The 25,136-nt window shown below is 40.4% G+C and overlaps 1 protein-coding gene across 2 annotated transcripts in view; it reads right to left on the bottom strand.

The window, feature by feature from the left end:
• The window catches only part of LOC113009780 (copine-8), a 106,697-nt gene that overhangs the window by 52,574 nt on the left and 28,987 nt on the right, over positions 1 to 25,136 (bottom strand). For both annotated transcript variants that reach the window (XM_026148311.1, XM_026148312.1), the window contains exons 2-6: positions 22,996 to 23,036; positions 20,857 to 20,903; positions 18,486 to 18,589; positions 15,311 to 15,350; positions 9,298 to 9,374 (exon numbers count right to left, since the gene is read on the bottom strand). In XM_026148311.1, coding sequence (XP_026004096.1) covers positions 9,298 to 9,374; positions 15,311 to 15,350; positions 18,486 to 18,589; positions 20,857 to 20,903; positions 22,996 to 23,036 — 309 coding nt within the window. The remainder of the gene's footprint in view (positions 1 to 9,297; positions 9,375 to 15,310; positions 15,351 to 18,485; positions 18,590 to 20,856; positions 20,904 to 22,995; positions 23,037 to 25,136) is intronic.

The raw sequence follows: 25,136 nt of genomic DNA on the forward strand, positions 1-25,136 counted from the left end.
TGTGAAAAAGTGATTGCCCCCCTAAAAGTATATGATCGGCAGGCTAATCACTAAACAGGTGGTTGAATTTTTTCCCCACACCTGTAGCTTCTGAATGTAAAGATGCCTTAACAGCGGTTGAACAAACACAAGGTGATTCTTACATAGCGGTGAAAGTTTCATAATTTTTCCAGACGAGGAACAACATACAAACACTTCATCGCCTACAAGTTTCATGTTATTGGTTTTGGGATTCAGCGTAACTGAGCACACGCGAGGTGGAACGATGGTGTAACAGAAAAAGGAAAACACAACACAAAGTTGTAAAACTCTCGATCACTGTCCATACAGCCCATTTTACTTGTTGGTATCCTCTTACTCTCCACCGTGTCGTCTCACGGCAACAATACACATGAGTGTCTCATGTGTATTGATCGGTGTCGCTATGACAACTCTTCCGAGCTAGGTCCCCTCCGGCGGGACATCGAATTGGATTCCCATGCTCGTTATTTTCCTAAATGCCTGCTCTCGCTCCACTATTTTTCAGAAAGCTGCAATCATTATTCTGACAGAAATAAAATAATGCGCAGGTGGCAATCGAAAGGATTGCATAGTTACAATAGATGAATAACGTATCCCACAGTTGTGCCTTACATACAAACGCATACATGCACAGACACACGTGTGTGACAGATGTGATATAGAGTTGGAAGCTCAAACTCCTCCGGGACGATATGTACGAAAATGACAAATTAGCACAATATGGGTGAAACGACAGCGTATACTGATGCTCGTGTTTCCTGAAATCAAGTAAAGCAACACAAAACAGTCTGTGTTTAAATGAATACACATCTCTGAGCTCATCATCGTGCTCCAAACCACGTTCCTCTTTTTTAGTTTATCAAAAACACCTAAGCTGAAAGGCACGCCAGGAGCATCTCTTCTTCTGCGTCTTCCTGCATGCGTGTGAGTGCGTCTGTGTGTGAGGAAACGCTGTGAATCCTCTAATCAAGACACACGGATATGCAATCAGTGTCTGGCAAGAGACAGCTAATTAAGACTGGGCCACTTCTGTGCTGTGCTTTTCATTATATTCCCGGCGAAGGTGGACTATCTGAATGAGACATCAGTTGTCATTATAAAAACATCAGGATCTGCCTATTCTTGGTCATGCCCCGACACGCAAAGAAACACAGTCGCGCACGCACTGTCATTGAAAAGAAAGCTCATAACTATAATTCTGCTTAACAAAAGGCACACTGACATCAAATCCATGTGACACCAAAGGCAGATACACTTTCTTTTGTCCTTTCTTACAAATGCTTACAATCAGGCTTGTATTCACAGCTATCAGCCTCTGAGTGTGTGTGTGTGTCTTGGTTCACTTGTATTTAAAATTGTAGACTACTTGGCTCTTCTATAGTTCCACGGGGCTTCTCTATGACCCTCTTCCCACTTACAATGAACGCCGAGATCTTGTTTGAGGGAACAAAAGTGTCAAAAAGAGCATGAGCAAGTGTGTGAGCAAGACAGAAATAGAGAGTTCTGGAAAGAAAAGAGCAAAGGGGAAGAAAAAAAAGTACAAAGTGAGAAAACTGCCTTGTTGATTATTCAAAAATATTCAGGAAGCAACAGGATCAGTGCTTCAAATGAAAATGGTATTAGTAATAAAGTCATGATATTTATGAAATCAGGGGTGGTCTCAGGCTAATTTTATCCAACAATAAGACTAACAGACTCATTAATTTATGGAGTTAAAGGTCAGAAAAAGCTATTGAGGGATTTACTGGCTTCAACATGTAACTCCTGTTTAATATAAAGAAAATTAAATTTTAAGTAAATCGAATGAAACTTCTAAGTCCAAATAAGCCTGACATGATCTATAATATCTTTGCCATATTATGAAAGAGTTTGACATTTAGAGAAATGCAGATATTGTTAGGTCCCCTGGGTTTATAAAGTCCCAGTGTTTTGAGTTTTTTCGTTACTTTATGTATTTCCTGGTTTTTCTATAAACTGATATTCCAAAGTTTTGTTTCTCATTTAGTTCATTTGATTCACTTTTATATGATGCATAGTGGCAACAAATAGAATTGGGATAACAGGTCTATTGCTTTACTGCGTAACTGGTAACTAATTTTCAAGTAACTTGACCAACACTGGTCTCTAGTCCCTTTGTGTCAGTTTTGTGGTCATCTAGTGATTCTGGTTTTAGTTTCTCTGCTCTGAGTTCGATTCTGGTTTATTGGATTTTGTTTCATTCCTCGTTATAATGATCATGTTTCCCCCGTATTCTCTAAGTAATGGTCTGCTTGTGATTCCAGGTTTTGTTACTTCATGTTGTACCTTAGTAATCTTTTTATTTTCTGGTTCTTCTCGGTTATGTGATATTCAGTCGTCATCCTCTGCATCTGTATGTGTCCCATCTCAGTGTTTACATTTCAAGCCTCCATTTCTGTTTCCTTGTTAAGATCATATATGTGGATCTGTCACTAGTTTAGTCATTTCCCGTCGTTTCCCATTCCAGCTATGTTTATTGTTCCCTTCAGTGGTCCCTGTCTGTTTCTCCAGTCTGTCCCTATGGCTGTCTGGGTCTCTGTCTTGTTTGTGTGTGTGTGTTTGTTTCTTTTCTTATTTTGATAGTCTCTTGTCCCATGTGTGTTTGTTGAGTTTTGCTATCCTTGGTTTGTTAGTTGGATTCTGTCCCCCAGGTGTCTTCACCTGTCCTTATTTAATGTGGGTGTTTAAGTCCTCAGTTGTCTTCGTTGTTGCGTCGTGCCTCATTCTATGGTACTGTGTGTGCCTCAGTGTTTCCCTAATTCTGTTTCCTACTGGATTACTTTGGAATTACTTTGAGGAAAACAAATAAAAAACCACTTTGGAATTTGCTATTTGAGACCAACAAGCAATAAATGCTCATTGTGTGGTGTACTCATGAATCCCCTGCCCTCCATCCTTTGGGTCCTAAACCTGCCTACCACATAACGTCACATGACACCTACTGGGTTTTTATATCATATGTCCTTCATACAATAATAATGAAAAAGACACAAAATGAAACAGTGAAAGTGATAAAAAAAATAAACAAAAAACATGTTCAAACAATAAAAACTAAAGTGAAATAAGAAAATCCACTGTGGAAGCTGTGAAACTAAAGTGAATTAAAAACAAAAAGTCAAAATGCAATAACAATAAAAAAAACATTAGAAAATACAAAAGAGATGTAGAGTTTTAAAAATAAAGTGCGAGACGCCGACTGGAAATGTCCTTGGCACGAATAGAGCATTAATGTGTAAGTGCAACAATTAAGAATACAGACATTGTATTAATGTAACAATCTTAGATGAGTGTTCACAGACTGGCCATAGGTCGGATAGAGTCTGTGCCAGCAGAGGCCTCGGGCATCATTAATAAGGCCAGAGCTGCAGCTGAAAACAAAGTGTTTTTGTGGTGAGAGGTTTTGGCTAAGATGGGCGGCAGGATATATCTCAAAAACACGATGTCCGAGGTGGGAGAGATCAGCCATAATGTTTCCTGCTCCGTGTCTTGGAGGTGTGCAGGTCCTGTACAGAGAACAGGCAGCAGCTCTCAGCAGAGAGGATGATGGTCTGCAGTCTGCCCTTTGCTTCGCAGTTAAAGCAGGGTACCACATGGTGGCACAGGATGTGAGCATAGACTCAATTACGGGGGTGTAAAAGTGCACCATTATTGACTTTGGCAGGTTGAACTTCTTCAGTCTCTGCTGGGCTTTTGCTGAGACTACTGACGACTCAAGGTCCTGGATGATGATGGTTCCCAGGAAGCAGAAGGACAAAGTGTTAACTGCAGAGTCACACATGGTGAAGGGAGACCCGCATTCCTTCTGGATGCCACAACAATCTTTGCTGTCTATCGAGCACAGTGTGCCAAGAAGTTCTGCTACACCGGATAAATTCTGCAAGTGCTAAAGTAAAATACATAAAGAAAGAAAGAAATACTAGCAGCATTTAATACTCATAGATTAAAATGTTCTTCAAAAAAGCATAAACTGCTTCCATAAAAATACTTCTATCACATTTCACTGGTACGACAGCATGTACTGTCTAGTGGCTGTAGCTTCAGATTTGCTGTAATGCAAATGCGAGACTTGTGTAAATATTCTCCAGAGGCCCCTGGCAAGAAAGCAATTTAGAATCTTTTTGGAAATGTCAAGCTTTTCCATTAAATTGCTTTTGTTTTATTGAAATTATATTATAAAGAACAACAAAATAAACTACCACAGCTATGCAGATGACACACAAATATATATCACAATGTCACCAGGAGACCGAGGCCCTGTACAGGCTCTTGGTAAATGCATTGAGGAAATCAATGACTGGTTGTGCCACAATTTTCTCCAACTAAACAAAAACAAAACTGAGGTAATAGTCTTTGGCGCCAAAGAAAAACGATTACAGGTCACCAGAGAACTTCAATCTATACATCTAAAAACCACAAACCAGGCGAGAAGTTTGGGTGTAGTGATGGATGCAGACCTAAACTTAGACCTAAACACATTAAGACAATAACAAAATCAGCTTACTATCACCTCAAGAATATTTCAAGGATAAAAGATCTGATGTCTCAACAGGACCTGGAAAAACTAGTCCATGCATTCATCTTTAGTAGGCTTGATTACTGTAACAGCATCTTTACAGGTCTACCTAAAAAATCAGTCAGACAACTACAGCTCATTCAGAACTCTGCTGCTCGAGTCCTCACTAAGACCAAAAAAGTGGACCACATCAGTCCAGCTCTGAGGTCTTTACACTGGCTGCCTGTCCGTCAGAGGATAGACTTTAAAGTTCTGATGCTGGCCTATAAAGCTCTGAATGGTTTAGGACCAAAATACATCAATGACCTCCTGACCCAGTATGAACCTTCCAGATCCCTCAGGTCATCTGGATCTGGTCTTTTATCAGTTCCCAGAGTCAGAACCAGACACGGAGAAGCTGCATTCAGCTTTTATGCTCCTTATATCTGGAACAAACTCCCAGAAAGCCTCAGATCAGCTGAAACACTCAGTTTATTTAAATCCAGGTTGAAGACTCACCTGTTCTCAGCTGCATTTGAATAAAGCACCAAATCCACACTTTTAAGCTTAAATTTCAAAACTTACACTAACTACTGATCTTATCTATTTCTGATTTTATCTGTTTTGATTTTATATACTGTTTTGTTTGTTTGTTAAGCTTAAATTTCAAAACTTACATTAACTACTGATTTTATCTACTGTTCTGATTTTATCTGTTTTGATTTTATATACTGTTTTGTTTGTTTGTTTGTTTGTTTGTTTGTTTGTTTGTTAAGTGGGTTTAGAGCTCTGGGTAGCTCCCCAGCTGGGTCTAGACTGGGTCTAGAGAGTATTTTAAATTCAGGGAATTTAAAATAGAAAGTAGCTCGTCCACAGAAGGACTGGTAGCTCCCCTTACGATAAGGGTTCAGATCGCGCGAACAGGTGTGAAATGTGTGTGTTTAGTTAGTTTGTTTGTTTGCTTGTTTTAATCAATTTTAAATCATGCTTTTTATTTGTTTTTGTTTCTAATGTCTCTGTAAAGCACTTTGAATCACCTTGTTGTTGAATTGTGCTATACAAATAAATTTGCCTTTGCCTTGCCTTGAAATTAGAGGTAACATTTTTCTAATAATGGGCATCTCTTGAAGTGTTTACGGCATGAATTTGGAGCAAGGAGAGACAGTGCTGCATAATATCTTTGGACAATTTACCCCAGTATGCATCAGTTTGTTTACATGTGACCTGGTAATGAAATTTAAGTCAGAGCACTCATGTCAAAGTGTATCATATTGTAAGGAGAAGGGCACACGAGGTCTGAGAACCAGGAAATGAGGTTTGTTAGGAGGGTAGCGGGAGGCTCATTAGTTAGGGTAGGTTGTCCAATAATCAGAAACTGACTGAGGCGCAGCAGAGTGGACGTTCGTGAGAGGCAGAGGTGATAAACTTTGACCTACTTTTACATTAATTATTTAAAATGTCTTTCTTATGTTTTTGTAGCCAGCAGTGAGGTCAGCTTTAAAATGTAGGCAATCAGCTGTTCAATCTGTTTCACAGTGAGCGCGTTTTATACCGTCTAATACCACATGTTACCCCAAATTCATTTTTGCTTTTCATATTGTTATGAAATCTTAGGCAAGGAAATAGTTGTTCGAAGTTTTTTTTGTACGCTTTATTAGTTTACTCAAATGTGCATTTTAACTTTAAGATCTAAATAATAAAACCCATAAATATTAATCTTAAATACTTGTTTTGTCTGCTCTTAAAATTAGAAGAAATAGATGAAAATGAACGTGACTTATTCAAGAAATTACGCTTTTGCCATTACTGCTGTTAAAGTGACCCCTCCTGATGGTTCTAGTGTAAAGCTACAATCATTATTATTACAGTAATTATATTTTATGATAACTCTAGCACATATACGTTGAGTTAGGGAAACTCTAAAGAAGGAGGAAAAAAGGCATGTTGTCCGCTTATGGTCACTGATTAAATGTATTCATTATTAATTAAGGTTTGGAGCTCTCTTTAGAGATATATTATCCTCTCTTGATAATGTAAACGTGTACTAAACTTCCAAATGTGTCTGTTTGCACACAAGCAGAAGCTGCACCTACACAGTTCATCTGTTTCAGCTGTTTGCAATATGGCGGGTGGATAGTGCTAAGTTAGCTGAATGCTACGTTAACCATGTGCCTCACCATTGCTGCACTTGATGATGCGTTTTGCTTCTTGTTGCTGGTTACTCTAAGTGTCTCTCTCACACACCCACGTGCACACACTCCTAAATGCCCACTGGAGTTACACTGAACAATGCAATATGTTAAAATTGTTAAGCCCCGCCCCCACGTCCTCCGCCTGTCATGTCAGGCTGCAGGTGTATGCCTGACTGTCGCTTACACCCACGCACATATATAAATACTGACACAACCTCCAGAGCCAGAGAACAGCTGTGTGTCCTGCCCCTTCATTTTTAATGAAAGTTGACAGTTTTCCTCATTCTGCACCAAATCACTCTTGACCTCTTATAAACGGTCGATATTGGTCGCACATGTGAATGTAACAAACCTGTTTCATTCAGCGTTGATTGTTTTGCTTTTTTCTCATCTGCATATATTTGCAGAAGCGTGGCACAAAATACGGAGAGTGAACGTCTTCAGGACCTAAAGCAACCAACCTCCACATTTTACACAGCCCTGAATATCAAAGAAAGAACTCAATTCACACCCCATAATTTAACTTTTCTTCCACAAACTGCTTTTGTGATAACCAAGGCACACTTTGCATTTGATGTACTCGAGTAGCAAAACAAAGAAGGAGGAGTAACATCTCTATTCCTCAACCGGTTTTAACAAAATGTTTGCAAAAGAACAGGCGCTGAATATTTTCCAATATACACATCCATTCGTGGCGCAGCTGCAGGGGAGGCTGACACACCGGAGCTCCATCAGCTCATCACGCCTCCCCTGTATAGAACGTGCTGGGACCTGAGGTTGGGGTTGTTGTTGTTGTGTGTGGGACACAGCTGAAAAGCTGCGGCCGTCTGTTAGAGAACAGCAACCGGAATAAAAAGTGTTAAACGTGTGAACTATGTAGTCGGGTCTGTCATTCATGCCACAGTGGTGCCGAAACCCAGGAGACGGCATGGCGGAACCACAACTGGGCCAGTAGTGGAGGCGCTGGCCCGAATGGTGGGCGAGTTCGCAGCCATGCAGAGGGAGCAGGTGGCCAGGCGGAACAGCTGCAGGACCGGTCCGAGCGTGGGATGCAGCTGATAATGAATCTGGCAGCTTGATTCGGTTCCTGGCTGACCCCCACGTGTTCATGGAGGTCAGCGCGCGGGAGGGACCTGCCCAGGCTGAGTCGGAGGTCAGTATGCCGTCTGGACTTGCTCATAACAAGCCGGAGGTCCGCACCCCGAAGCGACCTGCCCAGAAAGAGTCGGGGATCAGAGTGCGGGAGGAACTGTTCTGCCAGAGCTGGTGGACAGCGTGCGGGGAGGAACTGTTCTGCCTGACTCGGAGGTCGCCATGCCGTCCAGTCCAGAGGCGTCCTCACCAGAGGCCAGTACGCTGTCTTGACCTGTCTCAGTTCCGCCAGAGGTCAAGATGCTGTGTGGTCCTGTGTGGCTGTATGGTCGCCTGCCAAGCCGCCTGCGAGCCCCAGCTCGTCATGTCCACCGCTGGACCCGCGGTCGGCCCCCGGACCCAGCTTGTCACCGTCGCTGGTGATGAGGTGGGCCCCCTGGTCAGGTCCGTCATTCATGCCACAAGGACATTTGAGAAAAATTAGAACTTTTATTGCGGCTAGTTTCTTAAACCACTTCATAAGATTGTTTGAGGGTTAAGAGTTTCTTCTGAGGTAAGATTATTTTAAGGGGCTCATCTTGTACCCAGTAATATAGCCAAGCAAACATTTTTGTTTGCGTGCAAATGTAAATAATCAAGAGAAATACAACTGAACTATATGTGTGGACCACTCCAAAGACGTGCACGCTTTCCTTCCTTCCCTCTCCATGGGAAACCTGCCTCTGCAATCACCATGGCGATTCCTACTCAACAGGATGACAGTTTTGCTTTGACGTGAAGAGGAGATATGCAGTAAGCACACACACACACACACACACACACACAGGTTGCCAGGTTCTTGACAATGTTCCCTGTTATTTCTCCCCTTAACAACGCTCTTTGCAGATCTAAAGGCTCATCGAGGCTTCAAATGAACAAGCTAATTGGATTAAAGAGACTCAATTGAGAGAAAGCCAAGTGGGCTTTCTCATGAGAGAGAAAATATGTAAATAAGAGGAGGCCACTAGAGCAGCATTGTGGACAAGAGTGATAAAGAACCACAACAAGACTGAATTAGCTGCTTACAAATACAATAACGATAACACGAGGACGAATAAAAACAATGCAGGTTTATTTGTTAATGTGACAGCGGTAATCAATAAGCCACTGTGGCTGTCAATAATCAACAATGTATTTAAAAAATTAGCAAATTAGCCCAGGGAAATATAATGTGAAGAGACAAAGATTTGCTCTCGCTCATCTAGTTTGAAGAGTCAAAATTTCAAGCTAAATATGTCATTTCTCCATTTCTCTCTGATAAAAACATCTTTATGGTGTTTTTGTGAATCTGGGCTGATGCCACTATCATCAGGCCTGACTAAAATTTGCAGACTGTGGATATAACTCTGCTAGTGCACCTGCAGTTCATGCGACTTTTGATCAGATACTCATTGAGATGTCTGCACACCTTTTTCTGCTACAGCTATCTGAGCTCCTACTCACCCAAGAGGTTTTTCCAAGCGACTGCCCAACGATCCGACTATCTCTCCCAGAGTACAGTGGGCTTGTCCGAGAAAGTCCTGCAGAGTCAAGGAGAAAGAAGTGAGCCGACACATGTTTTTTGTCAATCAGACATTGCATTACTCCCAAACCTGACCTGCTGATCAATACAGAGTCCACCCCCAAAGGCCCAAGTCTTTTCAAATACCACTACCTTCACCTTTGATAGATCATATTAGCAAGAAGAAACTGAGCCTTCCTCCCACCAGCCCTCACACCTGCCCCAGTGTGCTCCTCCACTTCCTTGGGAAATTAAACTGCCTTCACATATTGAAGCTTTAGAGCTGATGCTGAGAGAGCCAGAGACGTGAGTGCACCCGCCGCATCCTAGAAACCTCATGGATTTAAAACAATGATAAGTTGCTTTTCAGTGTCAAAAATGACCAGCCTTCAGAAAACATGACACCCATAAAACCCTAATTTCTCCCATATAAATATATTTAAATAAGGATTATAGAAACATGCCTTCTTCATGGGTCTTTAACTGGGGGTTAGATCATTTGTCTTTGTTAGATAGTATCTCTAATATTTGACCAGAGCAGCTCCAAGCACCACTAACATATCGGATTCTCTTTGGTCCATTGATTAGCCTCTCAGCTTTATCTCTTCCCATCTATCTCATCACAATTACATTCCTGCAGCCACACAGTGTCAGTCTGCTATGAACATATTTGTTTTGGTGGAAACGTGTGCCGAAATTAGACCAAAATAATAATGATGATAATAATTTCCATCCACCATGTAGAGGTGAACCCGTAAATCCACAAATTACCTAGCAACTGTGTCTGCTGCCTACATGAGGTCCATCTGAGAACTGGCTATATGCAACTAATGGCTAAATATATAACAGCATGAGCAAGAAAAATATTTAATGAGAAAAATAGCTGTGTGGGTGTAGCACCTTTCAGCACTTTTACAGAAAGAAATGAACTATTTTATGAGATCCAAAGAACGAGGGAATGTGAGCAGATGAATCTAAATCTACATCTTCAAAAGGATTATAATCATTTTGGGGGGTATCTCATAGCTTTTTAAAGCTCATATATACAATTTGACAAGACTGTGTTATGACCAGTTTTATCACCTGCAGTATTGGAAGATAACTAGAGGGAATTCACTATTAGCTATTTAATTCTGGAAGTTTCCTGATGTTTAAAAGCTTTAGGCTTGAAACTCTGTTGACTTATAGGCTCAACTGTCACTGTGGGCTTTCATGTTTCTTGATTTCTTATCGATACACAATCGGTGGTTTTACAATAAAAAACAACGCATGTTTATATAAAAAAAACATAGGAAAGAGGAAACATACCATAATAGCTAATTTCAGGCAGTAAGCCAGTAAAATACTATGTTAGATAATAATTAGCAATTACTAAACTCAAGAAAACAGCTCAAAACAAATGAGAAGGGGATGTTTTGCTGATGGATCATTGCACAGAGAAATCTGCCTCTGTCCTGACAAAGAAGGAATCACAGCTAAAAGATCTTGTTTAAAAGAAGGACACATATGCTTTTCCATCTGGTGATGTGAAGCTTGAAATTCTTTACCTGCAGTTTATATTTAAACTATTTATTGTAAATGATCAGAAAGCAGATTACAGCAATGAAGAGTACCAGTGCTTGTTTCTGCTAGTACCACATTGCAGATGTGGTACTAGTGCAGTTTTACTATTGAAACATCTGAAACCTGGCTATTTGTTATGATTTTTAAACCAAAGCCTAAATATTAAATATATTTCTTTTAGCCCAGACATTTTTAGTAGCTACCTCTTACATTAAAAAAAGCCAATCAAAAAGCACACGATGTGAATATACTGCACTTACTGTACAAAAGACACCCTATTTTTCAGGGAACATGTTTCAAATTTGGTTAATGTCATATGGAACGACCCAGATATATGGATAAAAACCGAACTGGACACACCAACATTGAGTGTTTTATTTTCATCCTTACTCTTTCTGCTTTTCCTTCTATATGCCACACTAGTTCTCACCCAGGTCCCAGCTGAGTCCGCAGCCTACAGCTCCCAATGTTAAAACACCATCTAATGGGTTAACTCCCCGGCTTCCCCCATAGGAGCCACACCAAGGCTGCTGTCTCTGCCTGTATGAGATTATTGATTTCAAACGAGTGAGCCAAGGGGGAGCAAATCCAGAGCACGGAGGGAAAAGAGAAGAGTGAGAGAACAAGGGTATGGCAATGAAAGAGGATAAAAAGAGGAAAAGAAAAAAGAAACAGCTAGGGGCATCACAAGAGTAAATGATTGCATCCAGAGAGACATCAAACCCAATAAAATAAGAAAAGAAATATCCTGAAGGGAAATATTAAGAGACTAAACCTGCATTGGAGACTGTGTTTTGCACTGTAGCACCCAATTTATCTCCTTTTATTTCATACACTTGTCATATAAACGCCAGCAGTACATTTGCAGTCTTTATAAATGTGAGCAATCAATTTTAGAAACGATGTTCGGCAAAACAGTAAGTGATAAGGTAAAGTATATGGTTTTGGGGGTTTTTTTAAAGGTCAAAACATAAAACACGATTACTGTGGCTCTGCATTAAAATCAGTGTGACTGTTGTACTTCCATTTGCGCCTATTTAGCCGGAGGCCACATAATGATAACGCACAGCAGTCAACAGGTGCATGGGGCCTTAGTGAAGGTGAAATATAAGCCTGGCTACAATGCCTCCACAAAGGTTCCAATTACAGCTATTATATTTACTTGTATTGGCTTATAACTGGGCTGAAGAAATACCATAAAAGAAGAAAATAGATCATTTTGACAACAGTGTTGCTAGAGGGAGAAAGCAGTCCACGTGTCCTCAGGCATTTGTTATTCTTAATCAAATAGAACAGAGGACATGTTGGCATTTAGATGGAGTTTAGTACACAATGCTCCATTTGAAGTGTACAAAAATGCTACCATTATTTCTTCTTCTTTTGTTTTTTTACATCACCATAAAGGGTATGTGTCTGTAATATGCTACGCAGGCAGACTTGTTGAGCTGGATACTAAACGCCATGCAATGATAAGAACTAATGGCTCCAGTGTTTCACCTTGGGGAAAAGCAGCATTGGCTGTTTGCAGCTGTGCTCAGAGGTAGACGTGGACACAAAAGTCAAGTGAGTGAAGGTTGAAAAGCAAACACACTTTCCAAAAAGTACAGTCTGAAACAAAAGAGTCGTTTAGAGTGTGTAAGACTGTGGTCTGCTTTCACCTGCTGCTTGGTTACAGTTGGAGAAAACAAATATTTGGTTAAATCGAAGTAAAGACTTTGGATAACCTTTTATAAACTTTACAACATGAGATCTACTTTTAAAATGCTCAACTATTCTACATTACTGGACTGACGAGTTCCTAATATAAAGTTCAGTTAAAAACTATCCCCCTCCTTCTTGATTTCTTAGATTTTTTTTCATGTTTGTCACACTTAAATGTTTCAGATCATCAAACAAATTTAAATATCAGAAAAGGATCATAACAGAAAATACGAAATTGTTTTTTTTTTATTATTATTATTTTATTTATTATGAGAAGAAAACAATTCCAACTTACCTGGCCATATGTGAAAGACTAATTACGCCCTAAACCTGATAACAGGTTGTGCCACCCACCCCAGCAAGGAATGCAATCAAGCGTTAACTGTCAGTGAGTTGGAGAAATTGTGGTCTACTCTTCCGTTCAGTCGAGTTGGAGAGTTTGAGCGGGGAACTCAAGGGTTAGAACAGGTCACCCACTGATCAGAAGGTTGGTGGTTCAATCCCTGGCTGCTCCATCTGCATGCCAAATATCCTTGGGCAAGATACTGAACTCCATGCCACTCACCGATGCAACCATAGGAGCGTGAATGTTAGAAAGCACTTAAGCATAGAAAAAAAGTGCTTGTATAAAATGGATGAAGGAGCTAAGGTGTATAAAGCACTTTGAGTGCTCAGGTAGAGTAGAAAAGTGCTATTTAAGAACCAGTTCATTTACTCCTTTGAGTCATTCAGAGGTGGACTTGGTCTATTTTGGATCATTGTCTTGCAGCATAACCCAAATGTGCTTCATCGAATCTGTTCTGAAACATGCAAGTGTGACAAACACAGCAACGTGTGTTATGGACACTGAGTGAAAAAGGAGAAAAGACAGCTGTGTAAAAACGATATCCACTCTGTCATCCTCAGCTACTCTTTTTATTGCCGTCCATCATTTTCACTGCTGCTGTGACTTTCTGCGACTTGGATAGTCAGGCTCACGTCATTGTCCTGTTACTAGAGCAACCACCATGCTCAAACGTGTCTAAGATATCACCATAAAGCTGATGTTATAAGTACAGGTGTGTGCAAGCAAGATTACACTGAAACCCAAGCCACTGAGATATATACACACACAGTGAATCTCACTAAATGGATCAAAGTGATGCATGTAAACAGCTGTTTCCTAAATCACTTGTTAAAGCGCAGACTGATAATATCACTCATGTAGAGAAAAGACAGTTAACAACAAACCGCGGTGGACATATTTTAAAAAGAGACTAAAAAGAGCAGACATGAAAGAATATACAGATTCTGCAAATCAGCATGCTGCATCAATTCAATTCAATTCAATTTTATTTATATAGGACTAAATCACAATAAGTCACCTCAAGGCGCTTTATATTTTAAGGTAGACCCTACAATAATACATACAGAGAAAAACCCAACAATCATATGACCCCCTATGAGCAAACACTTTGGTGACAGTGGGAAGGAAAAACTCCCTTTTAACAGGAAGAACCCTCCGACAGAAAAAAAAATGTGCACACAAACACATCTGAATACGCGAATATCAAGATTTTTAATGCCAATTCTCTTGTCACCTTATATTCTTATTTATAGACTTTGGTCCATGTAGACAGCCATCTCTTAAAACCTTTGATGTTTTTGTGTTTTTTTGTTATGCATTCAACTGTCACTTTCCTGGGCACACCTGTTCAACTGCTACTTAAGGTAAAGATGTAATCAGCAGAAATTCAATGCATTTAGATGTGTAGACTTGGTCAAAGTAAACATATGAAGGGGGAATACAGATGATTTAAGTGACTTTAAAAGTTGCACAGTAGTTGGTTCCAGATGTGAGTGTTTCAGAAACATTGCCTGGTCTGATGAGTCTTGTTATCTGTTGTGAGTTTTACATGGCAGGCTCAAAATCTGGCATAAACAACATGAAAGCATGGCTCCATCCTGCCCTGTATAAACAGTTCATCCTGTGCTTGTGATATAATGGTGTGGGGGATATTTTTCTGGCACCCTGTGAACCCCTTAGTATTTACCGAGCACCATTTCAACTCCATAGCCTGAGTACCGTTGCTGACCTTGGCCATCCAGCAACACTTATGACCACAGCGTACCAATTTTCTGATGGCTGCTACCAGCAGGATAATACACCATATCACAAAGCTCAGATTACCTCAAACTGGTTTATTGAACATTACAATAAGTACATTGTACTCAAATGGCCTCTACAGTCATCAGATCTCAATCCAATAGAGCACCTTGGGGATGTGGTGAAATGGGAGATTTGCATTATGGATCTGCAGCAACAGTGTGATGCTGTTATGTCAATATGGAATAAAATCTGTGAGGAATTGTTTAATTTATGCCACTAAGAATTAAAGCTCCATGTCCGAGCAAGCTGTACCTAACAAAAGGGCTACATTTGTTCGGCATAAAGATATATTCAGACCAAACGAAGTTGAAATTGAATCATACAACTCTAGCTGACAATTTCATGAATTCTAAATACATTCGATTTGCACTGACACACATTTGCCTTTATTTATTATTTATTCAAGTGTGTCCTGAACACACCACAAGTCAGCAGACTAATGACCGGAGTACTCTTATGTGGTTGGAAAGAGTCTAATGACAGGTAATGATATGGTCAGCATTTACGTTCACAAAAACACAAAACAATACACAAGCACTCACGTGTTTCGACAGGTTGGCACTCTTCGAATCGACATCATACCTGCAGAAAAAAACAAAAACACACTGTGAATGCATTAGAGAGTGATGGAGGGTGACAGGAGCTCGGCTGGGAACACAAAAGGGATTACAGAGAGGGTAAATCAGTAATGGGGTTAAGCATCTTGTCACGCAGAATCTCAGCGGAGGCTCTGGGAATTCACTTCCCAACATTGCAGGATCACAGTCATCCTCTATTAAAATGACACTAAATGGACTAATTGGCAGTCACAAGTATATCTGCGAGGCCATACGTGTGAACGACTGAAACAGAAACGATGAACTACTGACTTGCTAGGTGAAGAAGTCTGTCCTCGTTTGTTTTCATCTATTTTCATTACTGTCACACACGTCTGAATCCTCAGTTTCACCTGGCAACCTCTTAAACACACAATATTTGCAGCGAGACAAACTTCTCCAGAAATAGCCCCTCCAGCTCTGAAGAATGGGAGGCAATCAGGCGACCCATTCACTCAGCAATCTGAGGTCATTTCACAGCTCAGGTCATTTCACCCACCACTAAATATGGATTGGCCTCTGCTGGGTAATACAGTGGGGGAGAAATGCTAGGCAATTTTGTTACCTCACATGGATGTTAAAGGTGATGTACAGTATATTCTGTGTGTGGCAGGATTCTCCTTTAATCCAAATCCAAGCATAACCAATATTTAAAATGTCCCATTTCAACTCAGTGGGACATGTGACGTGCTTTATCTTTTTATCTTTTTAGCTGTTTAGAATGATATCGGTATATGCCTCAGCTTAGGGAAGTGTAAAATTAAAGACATATATCAGTGCACTATACTTCACAGTGAGCCCTGTGGAACACAATGCACTATCATAATTCATAGTGAGAGGACATACTGTAGTATTTCATAACCTCTGCTCCGTAACTGTTTTGTTTTCATAGAGATCTCACTGCCATAAGCCTGAGGGAGTAAACATTCTTCAATCTGGTATCATCTCAGACAGCGTTACCCTTTGCAGGCCAGCAGGACCAGCGACATACAGTCGTTGATGAGAGAAGCAGCAAGGCTGCACGCACACATCCGGATACTGTAGACACTGTAGCTTTTGAGGTTTAAACCTGTACTATTTCTAATGGCCAGCTGAGGTCAACTTCTGTAGTTGGAACGTCTCATTATATAAAAGGCTTTTTGGGAAAAGATTTCACATTACTCAAATTTCTTTGTTCCCAAAGATTGTTTCTTGGTGTAAGACTGCAGTGTCCCTCAGACCAAAACCAAATCACATCAAGGCGGCGACAGTGAAGACCCTCGAGACTTCAAGGCATGACTTTCACTCAATGGGAGCCATCACGGTGGCTATCTTTTATATGCAGTCTATGATAGACACATTCACCAAAAGCGCCACACATAGGAGTCTCACACACGGATGCACACGCTGAATGTTACTGAAAATGGCACATAACCTACTCACAGACCCACAAAAAGCCTGTTTGTTTTTTCCCTCAGATGTCCAGTTCCATTCAGAAAACCACTCAAGAGACACAGAGTTATGCATTCATTCATTTATAATCACATAACCAATGAGCAGACATAGACGCAACACGCAAACACACAGATGTCCTTACATGTCCCCATCTTTCTATGAGATGTCATTCTTCCAATAGATTTAAACTTGCTCACCTGATATTGCAAATACAATGATAAGTGCTAATCCAAAACCTGCACACCTCTAATGTAAGAGAGCAACAGAAGACAGGCGGGGAAGCCACTAAAAACGTCCACATAGAGCCAATAGGGCATAAATTTAGCTTAAAGATCATTTGCTTAAGAAGCTTCGGTTGCAGTGACATAAGCGGTAAACATCGGAGTCTCTCCCATCATTCAGCTCATCTTCATTTCATCTGAAATACTACAACACTCATAAGCAAATAACAGTTCAATAACTGAGCCCCACAAAGTCGGTAAAACACAGAAAGTAACTTGTTTGTGTACATGTGAAAATGTACACCGGGCTGTAACATGGTGTGGAACACAAGTGGAGCAGCCGGACTAGATATGAAAGGTTAAATCTGTCTATTCCTATATCACACCCACCATCCCCCAGAAACCCTGGTTGTTATGGCTACCTGCTAAACTTCACACAAACTCACAAACACATGCACCCAGACACGCACATTGTCACCATGGTCACGCATGTGGCAATGCACACACAAATTGCACGCATCAATTTGGGTTTTGTCTCTCCACCACAAGACCCTGCGACACACCTCCTGTACATATGAGCTCAACACATTACTCCTGGCTTAACGTGCAGTCTTAGTCAAGAGCAGATATGAAATAGAGACCACATTTGTTTGGGTTACAAAGTCACATTTGACGTCTTTGTGTGTGTCTACCTTGTTCTTTCCCTCGTTTTGCTATCTATCATGAATCGACTAACATCGACGCAGACACACTAGCTCCTCTTCACGGGAGAACTTTGAGATCCCGGTGGTGCTGTCGCCATGGCTCCCTGCTTTATAGATTAGAATATAAATAATAAAGCCACTGAAAGCCCCATAATTCAGTAACAAATGTGACCTGAGAGCCACATGAGATGGAGAATCCCCTCACCTAATCTAAGACCCTACAGATAGAATCCTTTTGCCTCCATGGAAAGAAGTATGAGACAGCTGTGCTCATAGCACATGACTCAGTCATCAGGACATCACCAGCAGAAGAGAATCAGAGCTGTGTACTAGTAATATATGAGACAAGACAGTCTAAATCCATGCATTAGATACAGTATATAAAGACTGCAAACTATGGGCAACCGTGGTAATCTGCTAGGAACCAAAGCAATCACAAGGAGGCTTCTGGTGCAACACCCACCCACCTTTCACAGGAGGTGTTGCTGCTGCTCCGACCTCCTACTTTCTTTGCTTAAGCATGGAGAAGCCTCAGAACCATAGAGATGGAAATAACAATCATCTTTGTGACTATGGTAAAAACAGCCACATTTACCACTTAGAATTTTTCATTTCAATACCTCTCAAAGCTTTCATGAAAGCCAAACCGATATTCAGTGAACTATAACATCATCTATATCCAGAGTCTTAAATGCAAGTTTAGGAACTAGTCATGTCACAGTGACGCAGAAACACACACACGCACTTGTACATGTTACTTACAGGTCAAACCGGAGGTTCTGTCGCTCCTCAAAGAAGTAGTCCAGAATGAATTTCCGAACAAAGTCTGGGTTTAGCGTGTTGTCAATCACCTCTGTTCTGCCAAACTAGACAAAAAAAAGAAAAACAAAGATTAGGAGACAAACAGTTTGGAAATCATTCAACTTTTTACAGTCTACAAGTTTACAATCTATAATATGTGAGTATACATTTCTGCAACTCGCCACGCTTAAAAGCTCTAACCTTTCCCAAATCACAGCTTTTACCAGCACTTTATGACGCTGCAGTGACTCGTGTAAATATTGTATCCACCTGCAGGTTTTTCCTCAGGAGACACATTAGGCGAGAGGCTTGTTACAGAAGATTATGTACAGCTTTAGTGTAATGAATGCACCGCAGCTGAAGTATCAAGTCAAATGGGGTCAGTTGGGTTCCGATTTGGCATTTAACTCAGCCGGTTAATAATGCATGGAGATGACGGGCTACTCGGATCTATGAATAACTGCGAATGATTGGTGCTGAAAGAATTGCCCCCTGATTTGCATTCATGAATATTTACTGTAAAACGTATTGTTGATGGCGGCTCGATCGTAATGAAACGTGCATGCGTTCTCTTAATAAAGTGGTGGCTGTTGGTTATTTCTACTAACTCTCGAGCACTACTACATCACAAGCCTTTCAGTTTACACTGTAAATCTTCGCGTCATTTCCAGATACCTGAACTGTACAAAAGCAGGCAATTAAATCTCACAGCGTCATTAGCCTAGGCCTAATCAAGGAAACTACATTTGCACATTGAATCTCTTCCCTCACTGAATCACTAACATAACAAGCCTCAAATCCCACAAACGCCGGATTGAAAACAGTTGTATTGTTGCACTTTGTGTATTATGCAACACTTTGGTATTGCATCCATGTCATAAACATTTTATAAAGTACTGTGAGCTGTATTTAGAGTGTATACAACACTTTAATATTTTCTACTTTCCTCGACAATATCCCGTAGCTACTTAGTATTTAAAAATACTTACAGGACATTATTTTACTTCTTTTGTCTGTTGGTCTTGCCGAAATATATACTGCACTAATATAGTAGTAGAGGCTAGGGTGCGTACACCAAACAAGTGTTAAATGTCACCTTTCTAACTTGTAAACCACAGCTGAAAGTAACCAAACCTTAAACACTGTGTATATAAGAATGGTTTTAATAGAGCTAGTCTTTTTATATTGAGGTGTGTTTTAGTTTTTTTGGCATAGGTAACGTACGTAGGCCCAGCCACCACTTGAGTCCAAATTGAAAAATCTCACCTGCTACTGGAAATGAAATTTTGTGCAGATGATTCATCGTGACCCTTTGACTTAATTAAAGTGTTACCAACAGGCTGATATTTGTGAAAAAGAAAGCAAACCCTTTTTCAATGCCAAGGTTTTATGACTCAGGATATGACAAAAAATGATTTGGTTTAGTTTAACATCCTCAGATGAACAACAACGCGTGGCAGATTATAGAGTATCGTTATTTATTTAACAAAAACAAAACTGAAATGTAGAAGCTGTGCGTGAAAAACACCGTGTTATGTGATAGCTTGTAGAAACACGTTTAGCAGCGATAACTTTAGATAACAATTTTCTGACTTTATCAGTCTCTTATCGTTATGGAGGAACTTTGGTCCACTCTTCTTTAAAACATCGCCTAAGATCACTGAGGTTTGTGGGTATCTGCTAATGCAAGGCTTTCAGTGCAACACCCTGATTCTTATCTATTTCAGCAATTCTGTTCTGGATTTACCGTTGTTGCTTGGAATCACTGTCCTGTTGCTTTAGCTGTCAGATGGTTGCACATCTGACTGTGGAATACTTTGGTGTACAGAGTTCATGGTTGGCTTGCTGACTGCAAGGAGCCCATGCCGTGTGGCTGCAAAGCAAGCAGTGGTTTGCACATTTGCTTGATAAGCAAAAGGTTGCTGCTTTAATTAAAACCAGAGTAGCAATTCTCCTTTAGGGGTTGTGCTAGGAAGGGCACCCGGTGTACAGACAGAGCTACCTGCTAAGGTGACCCCTTGTGATAAAGGAACAGATAAAAGTAACTTTTATTGTTATGAAATTTAACCGAGCGCTGTGGAGTCTGAGATGTCAGAGCATTACATGACTGGCCTTGTGGTGAAATTGTTGGGGCATCCATTCCTGGAAAGACTAATGAATAATCTTTCTCACTGTTTCTGACATGACTTGACCAATTTCAGCCAATTTCTAGCAACTATGCAAAAAGAACTCTGTTTTCTCCATAGTGTGTACATGGAAAGACAGCAGTGAAGTGGACAGAAGTTTAATAAAATGGAAGGAAATGTTTCAAACCCGGTTTGCACACACTCACCTCTCTCCACTCCCTGTTGCCCATGGCTTGTGTGTAGAGTACACATACTGTAAAAAGAGGCACATAAACAGTAGTTTTAATCATTAACTCCTTACTAACACTCACTTAGCAACTGCCCAGCCATTTTAGTCAGTGTCTACTTTATAATCATGTATAATATATAAGAAACGGGCAAGCAGTCTAAATAAATATTATTATATTGGTATTTACAACCAGCTTTTAACTATCTGACAGGTTGGCTGACTAACGGATGAATAGGAGAGCCTTACTTCATAAGACAGCAAGCAAATAAAATCAAAAAACAAATCAAATGTCATGGTATTTCATGGATCCATTAGAATATGACTGATAAGCCATAAATGCTTGAATTAGAAATATATATTAAACAAAGAAAAACATCAAAGCGTCTAATAGTGTCATTCACGAGTCACGAATATGTGCATTATATTCGCCGGCTTCAGATTGTGAAAGACATCATTTCGGGTGATTATGCAATTTCTCAAAACAAGAGAGTTCTCTAAAAAGCAAATTACGCAGCTCGCTCATCGTATACTTCATTCCTCAAGGCCTTTGATGTTCTTTGATGAGGATATGTACACATCCAAACACCCACGCAGACACATAAAATGTTGATTTTGCGTCTGACAGACAAACACTGGGGATACTTTTGGAGGGAACAGAGAGATTTAAACTTCGTTTGCCTGTATAGATCACTGCTCTTTCGATTTTTTAGGTATTTTTTTTTTAACCACCGAGTGACATATCCAAGGTATCGTTCAGTTTTCAGGAACTTTGACATCCTGTTTTCCCGCTCTCCTTCACCTCCTTGCTCCTTCCTCCTGTCAGGCTGCTTCATATCAGGGGGCTAAAGTCAGTGAGCTCAGCATAATCACAGGAGCTACTCAGCATAAAAGCAGTACTAAATTTATGGTTAATGCCCATGCTTCCTGCTCCTAATCACTGTCATCTTCATCACTGTACTCATCACTGCCATCCCCATCACCTTGAGTCATTTTTCATCCATGCACGTGGGAATGTGCTGACATGCTCTGTTTTGCTTGCTGACTACGTGTGTGTGTATTAGTGGTTCATTACAATAGTCATCGCAATATCTTATTTTTATGATATGACAACAATCGCTGTTTCATTTTAGGGAGAAATCGATCTCACCCTACCCTCACTCCCAATGCACACGCACCCATACATGCACACTCCTCATGTGACTCATGCAAACAAATAATGTGAATAAATGTCTTTTAATTTTTGAATTTTTTCATCTCTAGTAATTTAAACAAATATTTTCCTGCTGCATTTTATTTTGAAAACTAGAAAAGCAACATTTCAGCGTCAAACTTCCAGCTTATGCGTGTAACACTGGCATCAGGTCGGTACTGCAGAACTGTAAAAATTTGGATTGGTGTATCCCTAGATAGTCCTCTTTGTAGCATTAAGAATAACTAAACAATGGAATATCAATATTTTCTTGGCGTGAGCTTAGTTTTCATATTGGACAGCAGGCAAGGTGTCACTGAAGTATGGCTGCTTGAAGTAAATATGCTGTGCCTTCTTAAAAAGAAACAAGATATTCAAGTACTTTTTTATGCAGTCCCTGCTTAAACTGTCTGCAGACACATTTGTCAAGCCAGCGCTGAAGCCCTCCTTCAACTTTATGCAGTAGCCCTGACAGTGTTATTACATTTATTTTAGCTGTGGGAAGAGGAGCGTGAGAATTGCCGCCCATTCTGTGAATCTATAGGGAGAAGCTTTCAAGCTCTCAGGCTTTGTGTATTAGTCAGCCGTGCCTCAAGCCAAGACAACATATTTAGTGAGAAAATACTCAAACACAGATTGAGTCACAGCAAAAGAAATGCGCTTCGTTCATCTCCAAATTAATTGCTTATTTCATTTCCTTACAGCGCTCCCATAGCCCTTATTTTTCCCAAGTTTTTTCTCATGTATTCCTAACACTGTTCTTTTTGTTTCCTTTCTTTATGCAAATCAAATGAAAAGTTTACAGACACATCATGGAAATCATCAAGGAATCCCCTTTGTTTCCTCTTTATATTTCACTGACGCAGTGAAAAATATAAAACTAACTAAAACGTGGTCTTAGTGAGCGATAGAGAGATGTCGTCTTACTTGGGTCTGATTTGGAGAAGGTGTCCCTATCCAGCAGGTTTCTGTGGAGACACAATATGGAAAATAATTAGAAACACAGTTGCCTTGGAAAATGAATCCACGCTAACACACTGACTATTTATGTTCCCGGCTTCACATTGTGTTTACAGTAAACCTGCGAAGCGTCCTGATGAGGTGCAGGAGTACAAAAAATATAACATCCAAAGTGCTGTGTAACCACATTAGACACCATGCTGCTTATATTCACAGTTAACATATACAGTACAGACAAAGATAACCCGAGTAATTACAAAATGCAGCTTTTGAATGATGATTTTATTTGTTAAGGGAAAACAATATCCAAAGCTACTTTGCACTGTGAGGAAAAGTAACTGCTCCCTAAACCTAATAACAAGAACTGCAATCAGCCGTTTGCAGTAACTGGCAATGAGTCTTTTGCTTAGCTTTGGAGAAATTTTGAACCACTCTTCTTTGCAGAATTGTTTTAATTCAGCCACACTGGAGGGTTCCTGAGCATGAATGGCCTGTTTATGGTTATACCAAAGCATCTCAATCGGATCAAGTCTTCGTTTTGCTTTTTGAGACATTGAGAGGATCTGCTGGTCTGCTTTGGATCATTGTCCCCGCTGCATAACCCAAGTGCGCATGAGCTTCAGAGCATGAACTGATGATCGGCCACACTCCTTCAGGATTTTCTGCAAGTCGTCCTGAAGCAGCCAAGCAGCCCCAGATCATCACACTACCACCACCATGTTTGACCGATGCTTTGATGTACTTTGTATGAAATGCTGTGTTAGTTTCATGTCAGATTTAACAAGATACAAACCTTCCAAAAAGTTCAACTTATTCTCATCGATCCACAAACTGACTCCACATTTTTCAAAAAGTCTTCAGGATCAACATTTTTTCTTGTCAGATGTGAGGCGAGCCTTTATGTTCTCTTTGGTCCACAGTGGTTTTTACTCCCATGGTCAAGTCTCTTGCTTATTGTTGAATCATGAACTCTGACCTTAACTGAGACAACTGAGGCCTGCAAATCTTTAAATATTGTTCTGGGTTCTTCTGTGACTTCCTGGATAAGTTGTTGTACCTGCACTCTTGGAGTAATTTTGGTACTCTAGGCTGGCCGATCCTCGAAAGCTTCACGACTCTTCCAGATTTTCTTCCTTTGAGGATAATGGCTGTCTCCATGGTTCTCTGGGAGTCGCAACACTTTATTTAAGTGATTTCTTAATTTGCTAGCTCTGGCAGTAATCAGGCCTGGGTGTGGCTAGTGAAACTGTACTAAGTCTTCCCAAAAAAACATGCACGTATTATTATCCTCCACGTCAAATACCTAAAAACCTTTTGATGGTTACATCAACATTTAGAGAATAAATTCACAATAACAACACAACCGCTAGTTTATACAACTAATAATAGAAGTTCAAACTTTTAATGGGAATTCAGTCTTCATGGTGCTTCACTCCTTGCTTCAAAAACACCAAGTTTGAGCTAATCTTCTCAGTGATGACTCATTGTAGTGTGCAGCCCTCCAAACTTGTGTTTCAGCCAAGATGGGCATTAATACAACCATGAAGAATTTATGCTTCCCCCCCTCCAACAAAGAAAAAAGCTGAGATGATATAAAAACAGCATGACAGCTTATGATTACTTCTGATTTCTCAATAATAAGATCGAGGATGCTGAGGATAGTCACACCCGGAGAGGAGAGAAGAAGAGATCAGAGAGCAGAACACTAACAGGATCACTAACTTGTCACTTTGGTGAAATCAGCCTGAACAGAGCTCTGCATGAATAGAAATCTTCTTCCCAATCACTCTAATCCATGTGACATGCCCCGGCTGCACAAAGGGCATGAAAGATATGGATAATGTTTCCCATCATCCTTTCAATCCCAGGGCTTGTGGCAGACTTTTAAAGGTTCTAAGACAAAGCCCTGAAACCATCGACGGCTTAAGAGTATCAAGGCTTCGAGCTGCTTTCCAGTACCAGTGTTGCTGTCACAGTTTTGTTTCTTTCAGCTCACTTCTCTCTCTGTTTCTGTACTTACTTCCTCTCTGTCTTTCTTTCATGTGAACCTATCAACACAATCTATGACATGTTTCTCTCTGTCTCACTCTTGCATTTGCTCTAAAAGC

Source organism: Astatotilapia calliptera, chromosome 17, assembly GCF_900246225.1.
Source record: "Astatotilapia calliptera chromosome 17, fAstCal1.2, whole genome shotgun sequence".
Lineage (NCBI taxonomy): Eukaryota > Metazoa > Chordata > Actinopteri > Cichliformes > Cichlidae > Astatotilapia > Astatotilapia calliptera.